General features: G+C 45.1%; 1 protein-coding gene across 1 annotated transcript in view; it reads left to right on the top strand.

The window, feature by feature from the left end:
• Positions 1 to 21,172, top strand: part of ROR2 (receptor tyrosine kinase-like orphan receptor 2) — a 247,381-nt gene that overhangs the window by 197,978 nt on the left and 28,231 nt on the right. Inside the window, exons 5-6 of the mRNA XM_011991206.1 lie at positions 11,677 to 11,964; positions 13,087 to 13,117. Of these exons, the coding sequence (XP_011846596.1) occupies positions 11,677 to 11,964; positions 13,087 to 13,117 (319 nt within the window). The remainder of the gene's footprint in view (positions 1 to 11,676; positions 11,965 to 13,086; positions 13,118 to 21,172) is intronic.

Raw genomic sequence — 21,172 nt, 5'->3', positions numbered from 1 at the left:
ATCCAGAGAGAGAGAGAGAGAGAGAGAGAGAGAGGAGAGAAGTTCCCAGAGCAAAAAGCCTATATAGAGAAAGTGAACACCGAGGATGTTGTGATTTACAGATGAAAAGTTTGCCTTCAGTTTTCATATGCCAAAGTACTGTCATTGTTTAAGACTGCAGGCAACTGTAGGACTCGGTTATAACCAGGTTAACATGGGAGTGGATATTTAACAGAGCTTTGTCTTCCCTTGTTACCTTAGACGTCCAGTAGACATACATACATACATGTTTTAGAATTATCATTCTATTACTTACAGAGGCTTCTATCTGACCTAGAAACCACATGCTTTTTTGTTCCAAGGCTGTGTTTTAAGTGCACATGGAATACAGCTTGTGTTTTGTAGGATCAGTACTTTGGAATGTTTGTGGGAAGTGGATAATTTCTGAAGTTCGGGGCGGGGTGGTGTGGGCTCGCCTGTCTGCTGGCCTCCTGTTCTGGCTCAGCCAAAATAGACCCGGCGAGCTGTGTCTCTGTCTTTGGAGAAGAGCTGCTCCTCGTCCATACTGCAGCCAGCAGGGGAATTCCTGACTTTGCCCATGTGAGGATGTGCTGCAATTATAGGTGATCTCAAGTGGATTCTAAATAACAGGGTAGTGAAACCAGTGCCTTGGTTACTAGGCTGTTCCCTGCTATTTGTGACATGTCAGGCTGTGGTGCTGAACTAAAATTTCCTTGGAAAGAGAAAACAAAGCAGTCAGCAGAGCTCCCTGAGCTGACACGGAGACTGTGCCTATTGGTCTCTGTTTACCAAGCATCAGTTTCCTAGTTCATATAGGTCTGATCAGCTGAATTATTGTATGTGTTTCTGGTTTATTCTGGAACTCCTGGCGTGCGTGCCTGTGTGTATGCATGATGGTTTGATAGGTTTAACATAGAGTGAGGGTCTCTGAGGCTAAGCGGGTGGAAAATGAAAATAGGATCATCACTGCAAACAGTCAGCATTCAGTCTGTGAGGTCTGTGATTCGCAGCTCGGGCTCAGCATCAGGGCGCGCCATGCGACTCTCCCAGCTGTGTCTCCTCTGGCCATGGACCCCATGGAAAGTTACTTTTGAGGCTCCAGTTTCTGAATGTACAGAATGGGCATGATGAACGTGAGTTGTTCTGAGCGTGCGCAGAGACGGCAGTTGTGCGTCAGCTGCTGGGTGCACGCCTGGCTCCAGGAGGCAATAACGTTGTTGTGCCTGGGCTTGTTGTTCCCTTAGAATAGGGAAGACACTCCCTGCAGTGGGTGTGCTCCAAGCGCCCGGACCAGAATGTGAGAGGCACCCTGCCCCACCCATACCAGGTGAGCCTGAGGTGGGCCCTGTGCTGACCGCCAGCAGGCAAGCCAGGGTAAAGAGTACGAGGACTGTCCTCCTGCCCGCTGATTGGAGCCTGTCCTCAGAACTCTGCTCATCCTGAGAACATCCAGATTGAACACAGAGGTGACGCTGAGGTTTACCAGATACCCACAAGGGGCACTCAAGCACAAATAAGGATGCACAGGGCAGCGTGGTGCAGTCCCCAGGGCCACCACGCGGGCATCCCTCTGCAGCAGACTGCTCTGTTATTCCTCCATAATTTCCCTGCAGAGGGAGAAAGGACAGGGTCTAGACACAGAGAACAATAAAGAGAAAATAATGTGAACAGTACAGTGCAGCAGAAATGCACAGGGAACTGATGGTGGTATGGATGTCCAAGGCGTTACTCGGATGGGCACGGGGGGTTTCTGGGAGGATGTGGCCCCTGAACTGAGGCTTCTTGCCTTCAGCATGTATTTACCGAAGCCCACCGCATGCTGGGCGCTCAAGAGTCTCTCAAAACGTCTCAGTATGAGGCGGCGTGGTCTCCACCTCCCCTGGGCTCACTGAGTATCCTCCTAAGCGGGAGAGGCAAGCCTGGGAACCACAGAAGGACCTCAGATCGTGAAGGTGCTGGAGGGAGGCAGGGCCGGGACGAGAGGGAGCGGTGCTGGCTGTCGCCGATAGGGTGGTCAGGAGGCTGAGCCCCACAGAGTAGGGGCAATGGCTGGCAAAGGCCCCACAGCTCAGGATGCTCCAGGCAGGAGGCGGGCGTGGGAGAGAAAGGGAACGTGGGGTCCCACTCAGAGCAGCAAGGCTATGACACCCAGTCTCACAGTGGGCGCCCAGGGTCAGACTCCGGTTTCATTCTGGCCACTTTGCTTGTTATGTAGCCAAGGGCAGGAGTGGGTAATAGAGTCCCACATGGCCTCTGTGCTCAGGGAACCCCAGGGCAGTTCTGAAGGTGCTGATATACTTAAGGGGCACAGGCAGGGAGAGGACCAGGCCGCCACCAAGGAGGCCAGAGTGGGCTCCATGCTCTCATCCTGGGGCATCTCAGCCCTGTGGGTGTCGGCTGGAGCTAGAAACTCATTTTACAAGGGCACCGGAGGCTTGCACTGAGCCCAGTGTCCACATCCATGTCCACCCTGGGCTGGGGATTGCTGGGGGTACATTTTGTATGGCACAAAGAGAAGCTCCAAGCTCCAGGGTGACATGGGGAGGGAGCAGCTGCCGAGCACTAGGACTTGGTGGAGGGAAACCTCCAGGCAGGTCATTCTTAGGTTCCAGGTCAGAAGCCAGTTCAGCCCCTGCCAGTCTTCTCTGCCCCCGCCCGGCCCACAGCCACACAATCCCAAGCAAACCTTTCCCTAAGACGTTTTCTAACATCCATTGGACAAAATAAATCACGAGATTTCCAGGTTCTGAGCCTTGCACCACTCTGGAGGCTGAAGGCCATGTTCAAGGTGCCTTCGATCCAAGTAGGGGACCCTTTGTCCTCCTATTGGCTGTGAGTCTGCAGTGCCCGTTGTGTTGTCTGGATCTGGAGCCACTGAATGGTCTTGGAAGAAAACTCAACCCCACAAATAGGATATTTCAAAGTGCACCATTGGTTGTTTGGGGCAGAGTTTGGGCCGGGCATCCGAGACTGTCTGGACTGTCTGTAGACCCACAGCAGCTTCTTGCCATCGGTGAGGCTCATTCCTGCCTCCGAGCCTTCCCTGCAGTCCTCCATCAGCCCCTGTCTTTTCCCAGAGGTAGAGTTCTGATAGCCCGCGCCCAGCGGGGTGGCGTCCCTATGGTGGGCGGCCGTTTCCCTCGTCTGACTGGTATTGTCAGTGGCTGTTGTTCTTCCTCCTGCGGGTGACACACACGGACAGCAGTGATTCTTCCTGAGCTCGCTGGGTTTGAGACCATACTGCAAAGGACTGTGCCACCACCTGTCTGTCTCTGTCTGTCCCCAGGGTGTGCACACACAGGTGTCTCTCTCTCTGTGGGTGGGTGTGGATGTCACCTGTGTGTAGGTCTTAGTTTTAGTTTCTTGGACTGTCTCCTTCCGTCTGTAGCCGTTCTTCTTTCTTCTTCAATTCCTCCACCCTTGCAAAGGATCTCAAGACAAGATGCCTTAAGACATCAGAATGTCTTTCTCTCAGCTCTGGAGGCCAGAAGTCTGAAATCAAGGTTTGTTGGCAGAGTAGGTTCCTTCTGAGGGCTCTGGGGACAGTCTGTGCCATGCTTCTGTCTGAGCTCCAGGCATCGCTGGCAACCCTTGATGCCCATGGTGCTCTGTGGCTGTGGCAGCGTCCCCCCATCTCTGCTCTTTCTTCCCTCTAGGTCTGTGTCTGAAATTCCCTGTTCCTATAAGGAAACTATCGTTGATTAGGGCCCTCGCTAATCAAGTAGGACTCCTCTGAACTTCATTACATCTACAGTGACCCTATTTCCCAGTAAAGTGGCACTCACGGGTTGCGGGGATGAGGACTTCAGCATGACTGGCTGGGGGACACAGGTCAGCCCACCATAGTCTCGGTTTGTCCAAAGGTACAAACACTCTTAGGTGCTTTTCTTCATCTCGCAAGTCCCCATGCTTCTTGTTTTCCTCGTTTTCTCTGACTCCCATCCTTCCTGACGCTGCCCCTGGTTTTCTGCAGCTGGCTGCATGCACCGCTCAGCAGCTCAGTGGGAAAGCCTGAGGAGAGTGGCCGCTGTTCCACGCCCGCAACGGATTTATTAACCTGAAAATATTTTCCCTCGGGAGGAACAGCTTTACGTCCTTCCTGCAGCTCTCAGGATTTCCATTCCACGTGCCCTTCCAGGAAATTTGTTTTATTTCCCACTAATCCAGGCTCCACAACCTCATGATCACTAATACACAAAGTTTTCTTGATCTTCCCGGACTGATCCGTGTGACCCGGTAAAAGCAGATCCTCAAACGCCTGAGTAATTTGACCAAGTTGGTGAATTCTTGGATGATCAGCTGGGATTTAAAAATCATAAGTCAGTCGGGCGCGGTGGCTCACGCCTGTAATCCCAGCACTTTGGGAGGCTGAGGTGAGTGGATCACGAGGTCAGGAGATCAAGACCATCCTGGCCAACATGATGAAACCCCGTCTCTATTAAAAATACAAAACTCAGCCAGGCATGGTGGTGCGTGCCTGTAATCCCAGCTACTCGGGAGGCTGAGGCAGGAGAATCATTTGAACTAGGGAGTCGGAAGTTGTAGTGAGCCGAGATCACGCCACTGTACTCCAGCCTGGTGACAGAGCGAGACTCCGCCTCAAAAAAAAAAAAAATCGGCAGGGCGCGGTGGCTGAAGCCTGTAATCCCAGCACTTTGGGAGGCCGAGACGGGCAGATCACGAGGTCAGGAGATCGAGACCATCCTGGCTAACACGGTGAAACGCCGTCTCTACTAAAAAAAAATACAAAAAATGAGCTGGGCGAGGTGGTGGGCGCCTGTAGTCCCAGCTACTCAGGAGGCTGAGGCAGGAGAATGGTGTGAACCTGGGAGGCGGAGCTTGCAGTGAGCCGAGATCCGGCCACTGCACTCCAGCCTGGGCGACAGAGCGAGACTCCGCCTCAAAAAAAAAAAATCGTAAGTCTTTGATCTGACTGTGACTGCAGCAGAGCCGTGTTCCCTGGTGATGAGGTTCCTTTGTTACTTTGCCTTTGGGTTGTTCTAATGCTTGGACTCAGCTCCCTGTCCAGAGATCTGCAGTGCACAGAGAGCTGGCCTGGGCACGGGGAAGATGAGCCTGTACCATCAGTAGCACTAAAGTCGTGCCACTGTTGAGTTAGAAAGGGGAGCTTTTTTGGGTCAGTTAAAAGGGAAGACTTCTGTTCTGTGTAACGCTATGCAGTGTGAGTGCTGCTCAAATCCAAGTGAGCCAAAACCTCGGTCGGCCATGCCTGGCTCCTTTTGGCCTGGCAAATTGTTTCTGGAGAGGTTTGGGGCAGCTACAAAGGCATGTTTTTGTGAGTTGGAGGAGAGCTTAGAAAATGGTTAGTACAAACCCCATATTTTGCACATAAGGGAAATGAAGCCAAGAGAGGCTAAATGACTGGCTATAAATTAAACACCAAGGGAGAAAGGAATATTGTGCTTACTCTCTAGAGAGCTTTCTCTCCCGCTTTCATGTGTGGCCCCTAGAGAATCGATGACGTTGAAAATGGTGGACCAGACTCATTTGGCAGCCCTCCCACGTAAATTACATATGAGTGCTCAATAAAATGCTAGTAAAAGATGCGAATGCTTATATGAATGTGCAAAGGAGATGGAGAAATGCCCAGGAGCCAGGAATGGAAGGGAAGCAGGATTATAAGTGACAGCCCTGGGCTGCCACAGAAGAAAACACTTGAGGTAGCCCCCACTACGTTTCCAGCCTTGGAGAACAGCCCGATTTTCCTAGGTCCTCAAGAAGAGTTTATCTTACACCAAGGGCCGAATTCTGAAGGCATCATGGAGTTGTGACATGAGCTCTTCAACAGGGAAAAGTGGTGTCACCACATGGCCATGGCACACATGTGGACATGTCTGTGAGCCACAGAGCAGAGAGAACACCAAAACGTGGACACACCAAATCCACCAGGGCTGTAATGTCAGAGCAGGCCCGGGAACATAAATGCTACACTCGAGAATACGTAGGGAGAGGGAAATCCTGATGGAGAGTAAATGAAAGAAGTCACCTAAAGTTACTGATGTCACTTGGAATTGGATGTATTAAGTTTCCTCTAATCAGGAGAAATGAGGGGTTAGGAGAAAAATCTAGCTTGGTTTAGGAAAATAAAGGAATGTACATTTCTTGCACCATAATGTAAGGCCTATGAAATATCATCCCTGCTGTAGAAACGATTCGGCTAGGTCTGGTTTCATCAAGAGCCTTGGGTTTCCACACCAAGCCAGGAGGGAACCCATGGGCTCCACAGAACTGGAGCTTTGTTGACAAGCTTCCCTGTGAAGCTCAGAAACCTGCACGCTGGAGTCCTGGAGAAGAGGGATGAGCACCTTGCCTCGGGGTCAGCCTCCGGAGGTGAGATGAGAGATGCCTCCACCCTGGCTCCAGATGGGAAACACAGAAGGCTCTCCCATGAGAAATCAGCTGGGACAGGCACCTCTGGAAGCCAGATTTACATTACCAGAATGCTGTAGGACATTCCAAGCCAAAAAGTGAAGATAAAACTTGGCACTGGCTGTCAAGCGAACCCAGTCCTCAAGGGATTCCCTCAGAAAAACCAGCCTTACAATAAAAGAATTACACAGCACACTTGGCGAAGCCCAGGATGAGTGGCAAGCTAGTAAACAATGAAGCTAGTAGGATTAAAGATAAAGGAGGAAACAGAAACCACATAGAAGAAAAGCAGTGGTGGATTTGAAAAGGAACCAACAGACCTTCTAGAAAAGAAAAATATAGTCCATGAAATGAGAAACTTGATGGATATGTTACAGGGTAGATGCACATAGCTAACGACAAAAAGGTTAAGGAGTATTAAAAATAGGTACAGAGAGAGCACAGTGGAATTATCATCTGAGGAAAACCAGCATATATCTAGAAGGATATTTAATATTTTATGAAATACTGATAGAGGTTTTATAGACTTGACAGAAAGCACAAATCTTCAGATTTGAGGAAGGGCACTGAGACCTGAGGAGGATGGAATAAAAATAAATTTACTATTAATGATAGACAATCTGGAATGGCAAAGACAAAGGAAAAATATTGAAAATAGCCTAAGAAAGGGAAAGTTCAGAATACTTACAAAGGAACAAGAACTGCAGGACTTTCAACAATCACTATAAAAGCCAGAGGACAGCAGTGCCTGAAATTCTATACCCAGCTAAACTATCATTCAAGTGTGAGAGTCATGGATGTTTTTAGACCGAGACTAAGAGTGTTTACAGGCTTAGTCCTTTACCCAAAGAATGAACGTTATTCAGGATGAGCTCAACTGAACCTAAGAGGAAGGAGTGAGGTGCAAGAAGTGTTGGTGAGGAAAGAAGTCGGTGAGCAAGTTGGTAGATCTCAAAATACTCGTGACAGTAAAAATAACAATAATTGGAGACTTAAAATCAGAGTGTATCTAAGCACTGGGAATCAGTTCCAACATCTCTCTCTCTCTCTCTCTCTCTCTCTCTCTCTGTGTGTGTGTGTGTGTGTGTGTATATGTGAGAGTGTGTGTGTGTGTAGTTCATAGCATTTAAAGCCTTTTGTAATTGGGGGACTTTGCTAAATGAGGTATGCCTATAAAAAGTAGTTAAGCTAGCCACTTATATATAACTTTCAAATAAGAAGAGGGGGAAAATGGAGAATTTAAAAATCCAATAGAAGATAGGAAAGAAAAAACAAAAGGCAATGGAAACATTAAAAATATAACTTACCAGTTAAAAACATAGACTCAAAATGTAAAATTATATGCCACTTATAAGAGTTATGTCTAATACAGAATCATAAAAATGATGGAGATATTAAAAAGATAAAAGTAGGGCTATGTTAACCAAAGGTTCCCTGAAGATGGCTATAATAATATCAGATAAAACAATCTTTTAGACAGAATTGTTGCTTAGTGATATATGGACCAAATGATGTAATAAAACTGAAGTTGGGAGTGCATTCAGCCCCATCATTTCCCATATTATCAACTCAACTTGACAGCATTACTAAAAGCTATTTGACAAATGCAAAGTCTTTGAGTCTAGTAGATAAACATACTAAAAATACGAACAACAAAATCAACAAACTTGATCAAATGGGCACTTAAAAATAAAACTCTGCCATGAACGTAGACTAAGCACGTTCTTACTAAGCATCTGTGGACCATCTCCAGGAAGCTGACTCTGCGGAGCATATCTCAGTGGCTTCAAAGAATTGTCACCACACAGACCATGTTCTGTGACAACAGTGCAATTAAAGCACACTTTAAATAACTCATAGCTAAAAGAAAAATGTCATGAGATATATTACACGATATTTGGGTCTGACTAATGATGTGAAGATTAATTTATTGGATGGCTAAAGAAGAGTGGAAGGAAAATTTTACACTTAATGCGTACACAGAAAAGGAAAAAGATATAAAATGAATTAACTACAGAAGTTGGAAAAAGCATCAGAATAGATAGATGAACAGACAATTACAGAAGGGGCACCCCAATGACGAGCAATATTCTAAAGAATGTGGAAGCTCACGAGGAAGTCATAAGATGCGAACTAAAACAATAGCGCAGAACTATTTTGTGTCCATCAGATTGGCAAATATTTTAAAGCCCTCAAACACCAAATTCCAGCACAGCTCTAGGGAAGCACTTTAATTCAGATACTGCTAGTGAAATACAAATTGTTTCAAGCACTTTTGAGGCTCAGATCAATGACAGATTTCAAGACTCTATGACACCACATCCGGGTAAGTATTTTTTTCCCCCTTCCAACTTTTATTTTAGGTTCAGGGGTACATGTACAGGTTTGTGACTTGGGTAAATTGTGTGTCATGGGGATTTGGTGTACAGGTTATTTTGTCACCCTGGTAATGAGCATAGTACTCAATAGGTAGTTTTTCAGTCCTCACCCTCCTCCTACCTTCAGTCCTCCAGGAGACCCTGATGTCTGTTGTTCCCTTCTTTATGTCCATGTGTACTCAATGTTTTACTCCCACTTATGAGTAAGAATATGAGGTATTTGGGGTTTTGTTCCTGTGTTATTGTGCTTAGGGTAAGCATCTATGTTGCTGCAAAGGATATCATTTTTCTTAATGGCTGCATTGTATTCCATGGTGTATAGGCACCACGTTTTCTTTATCCAGTCATGTACGTACTTTTGAGAGACTCTTGTATATGCACAGGACAAGATATCTATATAGGTGGTCTTTAAATATTATAATAGCAATAATGTAGAAACAGCTTACTGTCCTTCAACTGGGGAAATGGATAAGGAAATTGTGGTTTGTTTGTATAATGTACCATTCTATTACACAGTAATTAAAAATAAATGGAGCACGTCAACCAACATAGATGGATGAAATGAAGCAACTAACAAATATGACCTTTCAGGAAAAATTTCTAAAAACGTAAAATAATACAAATATGCATTGGAATAATGCATACAAGTTCTCTGGAGCAGAAGAAACAAGAGTAGGTTTTGGTTGCATTCTAGAATTTTTTTTAAGTGTTCAAAGTAAAATATGGGAAAATTAATGTCAAATCTCGATACGTTTTGTTCATGGTTACCGTTTGATAGCTGTATTTTTCTGTATGTTTGCAGCATTTTAGCATTTAACCTTTTTAAATCAAAAAGAATACTAAAAAAACAGGCAAAAAGATATGGGAGATATGAATTTTGAAAGCAAAAAGGTTATGTTATTGTTATTTGAAGAAGATGTTATCTATGTAGAAAATCCAAGGCAATCAACTCAGAAACCGTTATAACTAAGATAGCTGAGTAAAGTGGCAAGATCGTTAAAAACTTGCAGGTGGGATTAATTTAATGATTTTGAGATGAGAGGATCATTCTGGCTTATCTGGGTAGGCCCAGTGTAACCACAGAGGTCCTTAGGAAACCGGAGCTGGAAGACTGGATTCAGCAGTAGATGTGGCAATGGAAGCAGAGGTTGGAGTGATGCAGTGGGGAGCCACTGGCCAAGGAAAGAGGGGGCCCCTAATGTTACTGAAACACCAGGGTTTGGTCTAGGTCCTGCTGCTCACCACACGGAAAGCCAATCACTGAGACAAAAATTATTGCCAAGAAAGAAGGCTTTAATCCAGTGATGCAGCTGAGGAGATGAGGTCTGCCTCAAATTCATCTCCCTAACTGACTAAAATGAGGGCTTTATATAGCAGGGAAGAAATGTAGCTATGTATGGGAAAACACGAACATGGAAGGGGTAAAGAAGCCATCATGATGATTGAGGGCCTGGTGTCTTATTGTCTCGATGTGATATGATGATCTTGTGAGTTTCAATTCTTTGATACTTTTTTAAGAGGTCCTTTTCTGAGGAAGGGTCAATTTCTATATTTGTCCAAAAGAAATGTCTATGGCAGAGGTCCTCAACCTCCTGGCTATGGACTGGTTACTGGCGCGTGGCCTGTTAGGAACTGGGCTACACAGCAGGAGGTGAGCAGAGGGTGAGCGAGTGAGGCTTCGTCTGTATTTACAGCCACTCCCCATCAATTACATGACCACCTGCGCTCCACCTCCTGTCAGATCAGCAGCAGCATTAGAGTCTCATAGGAGCACAAAGCCTATTGTGAACTGCACATGTGCGGGGTCTAGGGTGTGCGCTTGTGAGAGTCCATCTTAGGAGCAGCCCACTCACTCCCCATTCTGGGTGCTTTAAGACCCCGTGTGCCCCCTAGTGTGTGAGCGCGGGACTGCTTCTGTCTGCTCTGGACAAAGCCTTCAGCTGCCCTCAGCACCGTAACTTCTGTTCTGTTTACAGGACAGTGATTAGCTTGGTTTGGGGATGTCCATGTTTTGTCACACGTCATCTTTTTATATTTTACTTCTGTGGCTCTGTGCTTAATGATGTGGCAGGCGGGGAGGAGGGACTTCCTGAGCGCGAATTTACATCATTTCGACCAGCCCAGGTTAGATGTAGTGTTGGAAAGAGAAGCACAGTTGATCCTTATCATTTGCAGATTCCGTATTTGTGAGTTCACCTAATACCTAAAGTCTATTTGTAACCCCCAGATCAATACTCGTGGTGCTTTTGTGGCTTTTCACAGACACACGCCCAAGGCAGTGAAAAATCTGTGTCCCAGCTGGTGTTGAACAAGGCGATGGTCGGCTTCCTGGCTTCTGCTCTCATACTGTGAACATGTGGCCTTTTCTTGGTCTATTTAGTGCCACGTTTCATGCATAGTTGGGCTTTTTGTTGGTGATTTTACTGTTTATGATGGCCCCCAGGCACAGCGCTGAAGTGGTCTGGTGTTCCTAAGTGCAAAAAGGCTGTGACGTGCCTTATGGAGAAAATAATGTGTGTGAGAGAAGCTTCGTTCAGGCATGAGTTATGAGGCTGTTGGCCATGGGTTCAATGTGAAGAAATCAACAGTACACATTGAATATGGTGTCTTTAAACAGAAACACACATAAACCAAGGTTACGTATTGGTTAGTTGATGAAAATATTATGACGAGAGGCTCGCAGGAATTTGACTCTGTGTTTCCCGTCGGAGCAGTGGTTCAGTATTCACTAATTCAGTGTTCCCTGTAGCATTCTGGGAGATAATTACCACAGATAACAAGAACCTATTTTAGTAGGTGACAGAAAATGGAAAACTTCCCTTGGAGGAGTTCCTAACGGAGCCCCCAGGTGGCCCTTCCCTCCAGCCCTCACTGAAGCTTGTTCTTTTGTGACCCCTCTCCTTGGCAGGTTACTTTCTGAATTTTCTGGAGCCAGTAAACAATATCACCATTGTCCAAGGCCAGACGGCAATTCTGCACTGCAAGGTGGCGGGAAACCCACCCCCCAACGTGCGGTGGCTGAAGAACGACGCCCCGGTGGTGCAGGAGCCGCGGCGGATCATCATCCGGAAGACAGAATACGGCTCGCGACTGCGAATCCAGGACCTGGACACGACAGACACTGGCTACTACCAGTGCGTGGCCACCAACGGGATGAAGACCATTACCGCCACCGGCGTCCTGTTTGTGCGGCTGGGTGAGTCGGGCAGTGAAGTTGAAGTCGTGTGGTAGCAGATACGAAGGTTCCCAGCCACCGAGCAAGAGGTCCGGTTGCTATTTGAAAGTGAACGCACGAGTCAGCACGCCGGGAGAGCAGTGAAACCATTCCCTAGGGCCTTCCCCGTGTGCCCCAGGGCACAGCTTGACCTGTTACCCATTTACTAGTAATAAAAGAAAATACGGCCAGGTGGTGGCTCACGCCTGTAATCCCAGCAGTTCGGCAGGCCGAGGCGGGCGGATCACGTGAGGCCTGGATTTTGAGACCAGCCTGGCCAACATGGCAAAACCCCATCTCTACTAAAAATACAGAAATTAGCTGGGCGTGGTGGTGGGTGCCTGTAATCCCAGCTACTCGGGAGGCTGAAGCAGGAGAATCACTTGAACCTGGGAGGTGGAGGTTGCAGTGAGCCGAGATCGCGCCAGTGCACTCCAGCCTGGGTGACAAGAGTGAAACTGTCCCAAAGAAAAGAAAATAGGTACAGATGGAGTGGTTTATAGACCGGGAGCCCAGAAGACAATCCCAGGCGCACACGGGGAGCCGAGGTGTTTATCAGGAAGGCCTTGTGTTAGGAAGTCAGGCGTCCGTGGGAGGGTGGCCACACTGCAGGACAACTGGGCAGGGTCCGAGGCTGGCCTGGCTGGGGTGGGGAGAGAGCTGAGCGCGATGACCAGAGATTCTGAATCTCTGTGCTCGTCACACCTGGTGAAGGAATTAAGTGGCAGGAAGGAATGTGTCCCCTTCATCCCAGCCGTGAAAAGCCCCCAGGCAGTGAATGTCCCGGTCATGCCACCCAGGCCCACGCCATCCAATCCCAAGTGGTAAAACAGATTCTGTGTGTAAAGACTAGATGAGAAGAGAGAGAGTAAGGACGGCAAAAACTCCAAAAAACAAAGATACCCTCAGTGTCAAAGCGCCCCTTCCCTTGTGTGTGGTTTCCAGCCTTGCTGATGTAACCACGAGCGGAGCCTGAGGCCCGAGGACAGCTGCCCACCAGTGAGCCCGCTGGCTTCAGCCTGTTTGCCACTGGCCTGATTTGAAGAAGGTCGTATTCCAAATCATGGAGTATTAATAACTCGTCTTTTTGTTTTCTCTTTTTAGGTCCAACGCACAGCCCAAATCATAACTTTCAGTAAGTATCTATATCCCCCAAACCATGTTCTGCTGCTCTGAGGGTTTTTGTTATGTAAGAATTTGGGTTTTAAATCCTGCCAGCTCATGTCTTTGCCGAATTTGCTAGAAGTTGGCTGGGTTTCATACAGGGATGGCCACGTGCTTGCTTAGGGTTGGGAAACGTTTACATTTTCCATGTTTCTTGTACAGAAAAAATGTCAGACAACCAAAAATGGTTAATTTCTTTCTGTGATCATGACTTTACACAGGGCTACTGAGAGGAGTATAAATATACAGGCCGGGTTGCCTGGGCACCAGGAAGGATCTCGGCTCATTAGTACGTTTGGAAACAGGGACATAATTCACTCTGAAATCCCAGCACCACCAGCTGCAGTTAATGAATGTGTGCCCCTGAGCCTTGGGCCACCCTGTGACAGTGGGCGGGGGTCTCAACCCCACCTTGCAGATGAGGAGACCGAGGCTCACAGCCAGGCTTACACTCCTTCAAGAGCTGCTGGCAGCAGTGGCTTTGAACTCAGGCCTCTGGTTTCCCAGCACGAGGTTGTCCACTGTGGCCAGGCTGTCTTGGGAGTGTCCCCTCTGAACTGCCCACGTTCTCCCATTGTGTACACAGAGGAGTGCTGATTCGTTGCCTGTGTTTGAGCTGAGCAGTGACTGTCCAGGTCTCCTGCGTTTCCTCCTCAGGCCTATTGGAGAGCAGTGCTTGGTGAAGTGGTGGGTAAAGTGTGCAGTGTTGGCTGATTTCTGTTTCCCTGGGCCTCGTATCCATTATCCACCCATGGTGTGCTGCTGCAGGCTCGGCAGGGCTGCGACCTATCTCAGCAGACATCAGCAGCTTGCTTACAGAGGGCAGATTTTCTTTTTAGCCAGGCCCGGCTCTTTCACCCAGACTGGAGTGCAGTGGCACAATCATAGCTTACTGCCGTCTTGCACTCCTGGGCTCAAGCCACCCTCCCCCGTTCAGCCTCCCAAGTAGCTGGGACTATAGGCGCATGCCACCACACACCCAGATAATTTTTTCTTATATTTGTAGAGATGGGGTCTCACTATGCTGTCCAGACTGGTCACAAAGTCTTGCCTCGAGCAATCCTCCCGCCTCACCCTCCCAAATCACTGGGATTGTAGGTGTGTGCCACCACACCTGACCTAGAGGGAAGATACTTGGGAAGATTCTGTGCTAAGCAATAGTGATGGAGCATTTTTCCTTAATAATCCTTTAGACACAGAGTAAGGAAAGAAGAAATTGCATCATGAGCACAATTATGGGGCTTTGAAAAAGGCATATAAGTCTTTTCAAAAGTCGAACTATTGTTTCTTCTTATTTTATATTTATGTATTTTATTTCAGTTATTTTATTTTTCGAGACAGAGTCTCGCCCTCTCACCCAGGCTGGAGTGCAGTGGTGCAATCTCCACTCACTGCAACCTCTGCCTGCCAAGTTCAGGCAGTTCTCGTGTCTGAGCCTCCCAAGTAGCTGGAATTACAGGTGCGCACCACCACGCCCAGCTAATGTTTGTATTTTTAGTAGAGACGGGGTTTCACGATGTTGGCCAGACTGGTCTCAAACTCCTGACCTCAAGTGATCCGTCCACCTTGGCCTCCCAAAGTGCTGAGATTACAGGCATGAGCTGTTGCACCTGGCCTATATTTGTGTATTTTATAAGTAAAACTTTTATAGTTCATTTATATATATTTACATAAATATCCTATGTAACTAGATAATGTATTGTAAATATAGAACATACAGAGCTATAATTATATAAATATTAAATATATTCATGTATTTATATACAAATTGTAAATTTATATATATATTTATATAAATTATTTCACAATATTTTTACCTTGACTTTCTTCTCATTTTAAGTTATGGATTTAATCCACACATTGATGTAAATGACTGGGGCAGTTTCGGAAAGTCCCGCCTGACCTCCCATCCTTCCAGGCCTCCCACCTCCCTTGTCACGAAGGTAAATCATCCAGGCAGTTTCTAGGCACTCAGTACACACGTACATCTACCCAAGGAAATCCATCTTAAGAAAACAGTCAACTTGAAAAAGGTCTAAAAGAACAGAAATTACTCAGTATTACTGAGGCAACGAAGGAATGCGCTTTACCGATACACGATCGGTGAGAAATTTCTGGAGTGCTATTTGACAATAAACATAAAACTATTTTTAAAAAGAAATACCTCTTAACAGTTTTATGTATTTTTTTACTACTTGACATGTTTAGTTAACCATTCATAGAAATCTTCCCATCTCAGTGTGTTTGAAGTTTCCAGATGCTCTCTTTCCCTCTTTCTGGACTCATGTGCAGGGCATGTGACTGTTCCATCGTGATGGGCATTCCTATGAGGGAAGCCTCATCCCAGCCACTCGTGCCACTGCGTCTCCCTGCCCTGGCCCTGAGACCTGTGGCTGGGTTTCTATAGGAGAGATTCTGAAGAGGAAAAGCTGCAGGGGCACAGGCACCTCCTTTTTATAACTGATACTGCAAATTGGCCATTCATAGGTAACCTTCCCGACACAACGGCAAAGGACCCATTTCTCCTTATCTTCCATAAGATGACTTCCAAACTTGTTAACTTCCACTACTGGAAGGATGGAAAATGAATAAGTGGCCCGCTTTGTTCTCCATTTCCCTGGTTACTAGTGAGGCTGAGCATGTGGACACACGTTGCTTGGCACTCATGTCTCCTCTTTGTCAATTGCCACTTCATATTCTTTTTTTGTTTTTCCTTTACATTGTTTCTTAATGAATTTTGACAATTCTTTATGTCTTATTTCTTGATCATATAGACATTAAAACTTTTACAAATGATTAATTTGTTTTTCATGGTGTGTCTTGTTAAAGAATGTCCTAATTTCCTTGAAAAATTCTGACGATAGTTTGATTGGAATGACAGTGAATTTTTAGGTCAGTTTGATGAGAATTAATATCTAAATTGAATTTTCTCATTAAGGACTACTTTGCTTTGTGTTCCAAGGTGTTTTCTTTTTCTTAACATTTTATAATGAAAAATTTCAAACATACAGTTGAAATAATTTAATAGTGGGTTCCTATAGACTCACCAACTAGATGCTAGCATTTACATTTTACTGTGCTAACTTTATCACTTATTGTTCCAACCAGCCTCCATCTATCCATCAATCAGATTTTTCGTTCATTTCACTGAGTTGCAGATACTTGTACATTTACCCTGAAATACTTCAGCATGTGTATCATTAATGAGATTGCAGTATCTGTGTATGATTTTTGCTGCTTCTTCTTCTTTAGTTAAAATTTGCATACCAATGAAATGCACATGTCTTAAGTATAGCACTAATAAGGTCTGACAAATGCATACATCTCTGTGATCCAAACACCCTGTCCAGGTACAGAATCTCTGTCACACCTGCAGGTTCTGTCGTGCAACTTCCTAGCCAACTCGCTTCTACCCCAGGCATCCACTATTCTGATTTTTTAAGTAATGGATTAGTTTTCCTGTTATTAAACATCACAGAAATGAAATCCTTCAGCATGTAGCCACTTAAGCCTGGTATCCTTTTAGCACAGTGCTTTTGAGATTCATCTGTGTTGTACACATATCCGTAGGTTACAGCTGTTTATTGCTGAATAGTATTTCACTGTATGAACACACTAGTTGGTTGGTGGACACCTAAGCAGATTCCAGGCTTGACTAGTATGAATAAAGTTCCTTGTGTAGGAATACTCTATACAAGTTTTTTGTGGACATGTATTTTCATTTCTGTTAGTGTTACCTAGGCACAGAACTGCTGGATTATAGGGCATGTGTGTGCTTAATTTTGTAAGACATTCCTGGACCTTCTCCTAAACTCTTTTTACCTCCACCCACAGTGTGGGAGACATGTGATCACTCCACATATTTCCCAACATCGGTGCGGTTAGCCTTTTTAAGTGCAGCTATTCCGGTGTATGCAGTGATTCAAGTGACTTTTATATCATTCCAGCCTTTTGAAAGAGTAATTTTTACTAGTGATTTATACATTTTCAAGTAAATATATTTAAAGCTGTAAAGTTTCCTCTGAATACCATCTCCCTGCTTCCACCACGCATTTAGGCTTTTGTTGTTTGATACTGTTTTCTGACTTCTGTTGCATTATTATTAGGGAATATGGGCTGTTTATGTTTTACTCTTGATTATTTATTGAGATGTTTCTTTGTAACCAGTTAGACACGGTCAATTTTTGTGAATCTTGCCTATTGTTTCAAAAATAAGTATGTTTTGATGTGGCTGCACATTTCTTGACTCATCTATGAGATTGAGTATAAGTATGTTATTAAAAGTATCTTTTTTTTTTTTTTTTTGAGACGGAGTCTTGCTCTGTCGCCCAGGCTGGAGTGCAGTGGTGCGATCTCTGCTCACTGCAAGCTCCGCCTCCCAGGTTCACGCCATTCTCCTGCCTCAGCCTCCTGAGTAGCTGGGACTACAGGCACCCGCCACCACGGCTGGCTAATTTTTTTGTATTTTTAGTAGAGACAGGGTTTCACTGCATTAGCCAGGATGGTCTCAATCTCCTGACCTCATGATCCACCTGCCTCGGCCTCCCAAAATGCTGGAATTACAGGCATGAACCACCGCGCCTGGCCAAAAGTATCTGTATTTTTTTGTCCACATGGGTACCAGATACCTGAGGATTTGTGAAAGTCACCCACACTCATTCTGGATTTGCTAGTTTCTATTAGCTATCTATTGTTAATATTTCGCATGTATTGTAAGGTTATACAGGTTTTTGTGGGGTTTTTCGGTTTCTTTTTACAGTCCCTTTTAATGCTTTTTGCCTTGAATTCAGTTTTGCCTAACAATAATAGAGTTCATGTGCAGAGCATGTGACTGTTCCATCGTGATGGGCATTCCTATGCTTTTTAAATTTGCATTTGCCAGGAACCTTTTTTATGATTCCCGTCCCACTCTTTAGTTTTTCACCTTTCTGTGTTCTGTTTTATGTAGGTCTCTTGTAAATGATGTATAACTAGACTTTTTTGGGAGGTTGATGTGGAAGACTTTCCAGTCTGAAAGTCCATGTTAATACATGTAGGTTAAATTCATTTTAACTAATACACAGTATTCCATTCTGTGAGTCAGTTTCCACTTTAATCATGCATTGGCTGCTGAGTGAAGGTTAGTTCTTTTCGCTGATACGGACCCTCTTATAGTGACTGTCCATCCCATGTCTCTTTGTCCCTGTGGGCGAAAGTCCTCCAGGGACAGAGATCAGGAAGCAGGTGTACAGGTGTGCATCACCCACCTCTCCCAGGAATGGCCAGATTGCCCTCTGTGATGGCCAAGTCATTCATAGCCTCACATGAGTTGTTATTTCCTCATGTTTTCTAGCACATGGTATTATCAGAACTTAAAATGTTGCCAGCATCTTAGGAGTCAAATAGTAATTTTACATTACATTTCACTAGTAAATAGTGAGGTCGAGCATCATTTTGTCGTTTTAAAAGCCATTGCATTGCCTGTGTGTATCCAGCCTATCCTCATTATTTGCAGATTCCATATTTGCAAATTTGCTTATTCACTAAACTTCGTGTCCCCCAAATCAACACGCGTGATGTTTTCATGGTCATTCTTGGACACGCACAGAGTGGAGAAAACCGAGCTCCCTGACACATGTTTCCAGCTGAGACCGAAGGAAACAACGCCGCCTTCTTGTTCTAGTCCTCATGCTGTGAACACGCATCCTTTCTGTCTACTTAGTGTCACTATTTGTGTCACTATTTTTCCTATTTGTGTGCTTTCTGTTGGTGATTCTGCTGTGGTGAATGGCTCCCAGGCGTAGCGCTGAAGTGCTGTCTGGTGTCCCAAGTGCAGGGAACTGTGATGTGCCTTACGGAGAAGACGTGTGTTAGAGGCTCTGCCTTTTCCACAAATCAATAATATACATCAAATAAGATGTCTTTAACCAAAAATGTATATAAAACAAGGTGTGTATTGATTGGTTGAAGCAAATGTTGTAACCAGAGGCTCTCAGAAAGCTAACTCTGTGAACAGTGGCTCAATATTCACTAATTCAGTGTTTGTCTTGACATTATAGAAAATAACTATGGCAGATAACTAAAATAGACTGCACTTTGTCCATGTTTCTGTTAGAATATGTGTTTTTCGGTCAGGTGTGGTGGCTCACGCCTGTAATCGCAGCACTTTGGGAGGCCAAGGCGACTGGATCACCTGAGGTCAAGAATTTGAGACCAGCCTGGCCAACATCGTGAAACCCGGTCTCTACTAAAAATATCAAAATTAGCCGGGCATGGTGGTGCATGTCTGTAATTCCAGCTACTCAGAAGGCGGAGACAGGAGAATTGATTGAACCCAGGAGGTGGAGGTTGCAGTGAGCCAGGATTATGCCACTGCACATCACTGAGCGACAGAGCAATACTTAGTCTCAAAAAAAAAAAAAAAAAAAGGAATATTTGTTTTTCTTGCTTTATAAGAGTTTCAAAATAATTTCTAGATATATGTCTTTCCATAGTTATTACTCCATCTAGAATTTATTTTTATGCTGGTATAAACTAGTATTCTACTATGATGTTTTTCTCTACAGATGGCCTGGAGTCTTGGCATCATCTAATGAATGACCTAATCTGTAGTCATTAAATTTAGTATCAGCCCTGCCCTATGTGAAATTTCTGTAGATGTAGGTCTGCTTATAGGCTGTTTTGTCCCTATAGCTTCTGTTCCTGGACTAATTCCACAGTATTCTAACAGTGCAGCTTTGTAACGTATCTGTCCATATGTGGGGAACGATGCCCTCCTCTACTGCTGTGGACCGAAGTGTTTCCCACCAAATTCATGTGGTGACAGAGCCTGTACTGGAGACAGGACCTTTGCAAGGTGATTAAGGTTAAATAAGGTCATAAGGGTGGAGCTCTGACCTAAGAGAACTGTACAAGAGGAAGAGACATAGAGATCTCAGGTGCCATCTGGAAGGCAGGAGGAGAACCCCCACCAGGAGCCAAATTGGCTGGCACCTTGATGTTGGACTTCCAGCCTCCAGAGTGTGAGAAAATACGTTTCTGTTGCTTAAGCCATCCAGTCTATGGTATTAGTTATGGCAGCCTGAGCTGATGATTGACCCACCTTATTACCATACCATTTTTCTAAATTGTCTTTCCTGTTATTTGCCTTGTACTTTTCCTTGTGAATTTTATGTCTTTGTATTGGAATTGAATAGAAGTTTGATTGATTAGGAGAGAACTGATGCTGCTGTTTCTAGTTTGTAGTTTGATATTTCTTTAAGTTGTCTGTGTGCTTTTCTTATTTTTTTTCTTTTCTTTCTTTGGAGATGGAGTTTCGCTCTTGTCACCCAGGCTGGAGTGCAATGGCACCATCTCGGCTCACTGCAACCTCCGCCTCCCAGGTTCAAGCGATTCTCTGCCTCAGCCTCCTGAGTAGCTGGGATTTCAGACGCCTGCCACCACGCCTGGCTGATTTTTGTATTTTTAGTAGAGGCTGGGTTCCACCATGCTGGTCAGTCTTGTCTCCTGACCTCAGGTGATCCACGTGCCTCGGCCTCCCAAAGTGCTGGGATTGCAGGTGTGAGCCACCACGCCTGGCCTCTGTGCCCTTTGCAATATAGTTTTAGAATTTTCTCCATGACGGCCCGGCACGCCTTTCTTAAGTGTGTTTCCAGGTGGTTCATTGATTCTGCTAATGATACTGATATCTGTCTCTCCCAGATTTTATTTTTAAATTGTGTGCTAGTGGTGGTTGAGAAAGGCATTAAATTTTAGATACAAATCTTATACCTACAACTTTGTTGAACTTTTTCATTTCATTATTTTTTCCTGAAGTATCTTTTGGATTTTTTTCTATGGGAGAATTAAAGTTTTCTACAAATACATTTTTCTATTCCCACCTTTATGTATTAATAAAAATTACCTATATATACAACACAATGTTTTGATATATGTATACATTGTGGGATGGCTAAATCAAGTTAATGGACATATGCCTCACTTGACATACTCCTCATTTTCTTGTAGTGAAAACACTTAAAGTCTGTTTTCTTCAGCAATTTTTTTT

The sequence above is a fragment of the Mandrillus leucophaeus genome, unplaced genomic scaffold, assembly GCF_000951045.1.
Source record: "Mandrillus leucophaeus isolate KB7577 unplaced genomic scaffold, Mleu.le_1.0 Scaffold391, whole genome shotgun sequence".
Lineage (NCBI taxonomy): Eukaryota > Metazoa > Chordata > Mammalia > Primates > Cercopithecidae > Mandrillus > Mandrillus leucophaeus.
This window is presented reverse-complemented; position numbering and strand designations above follow the sequence as displayed.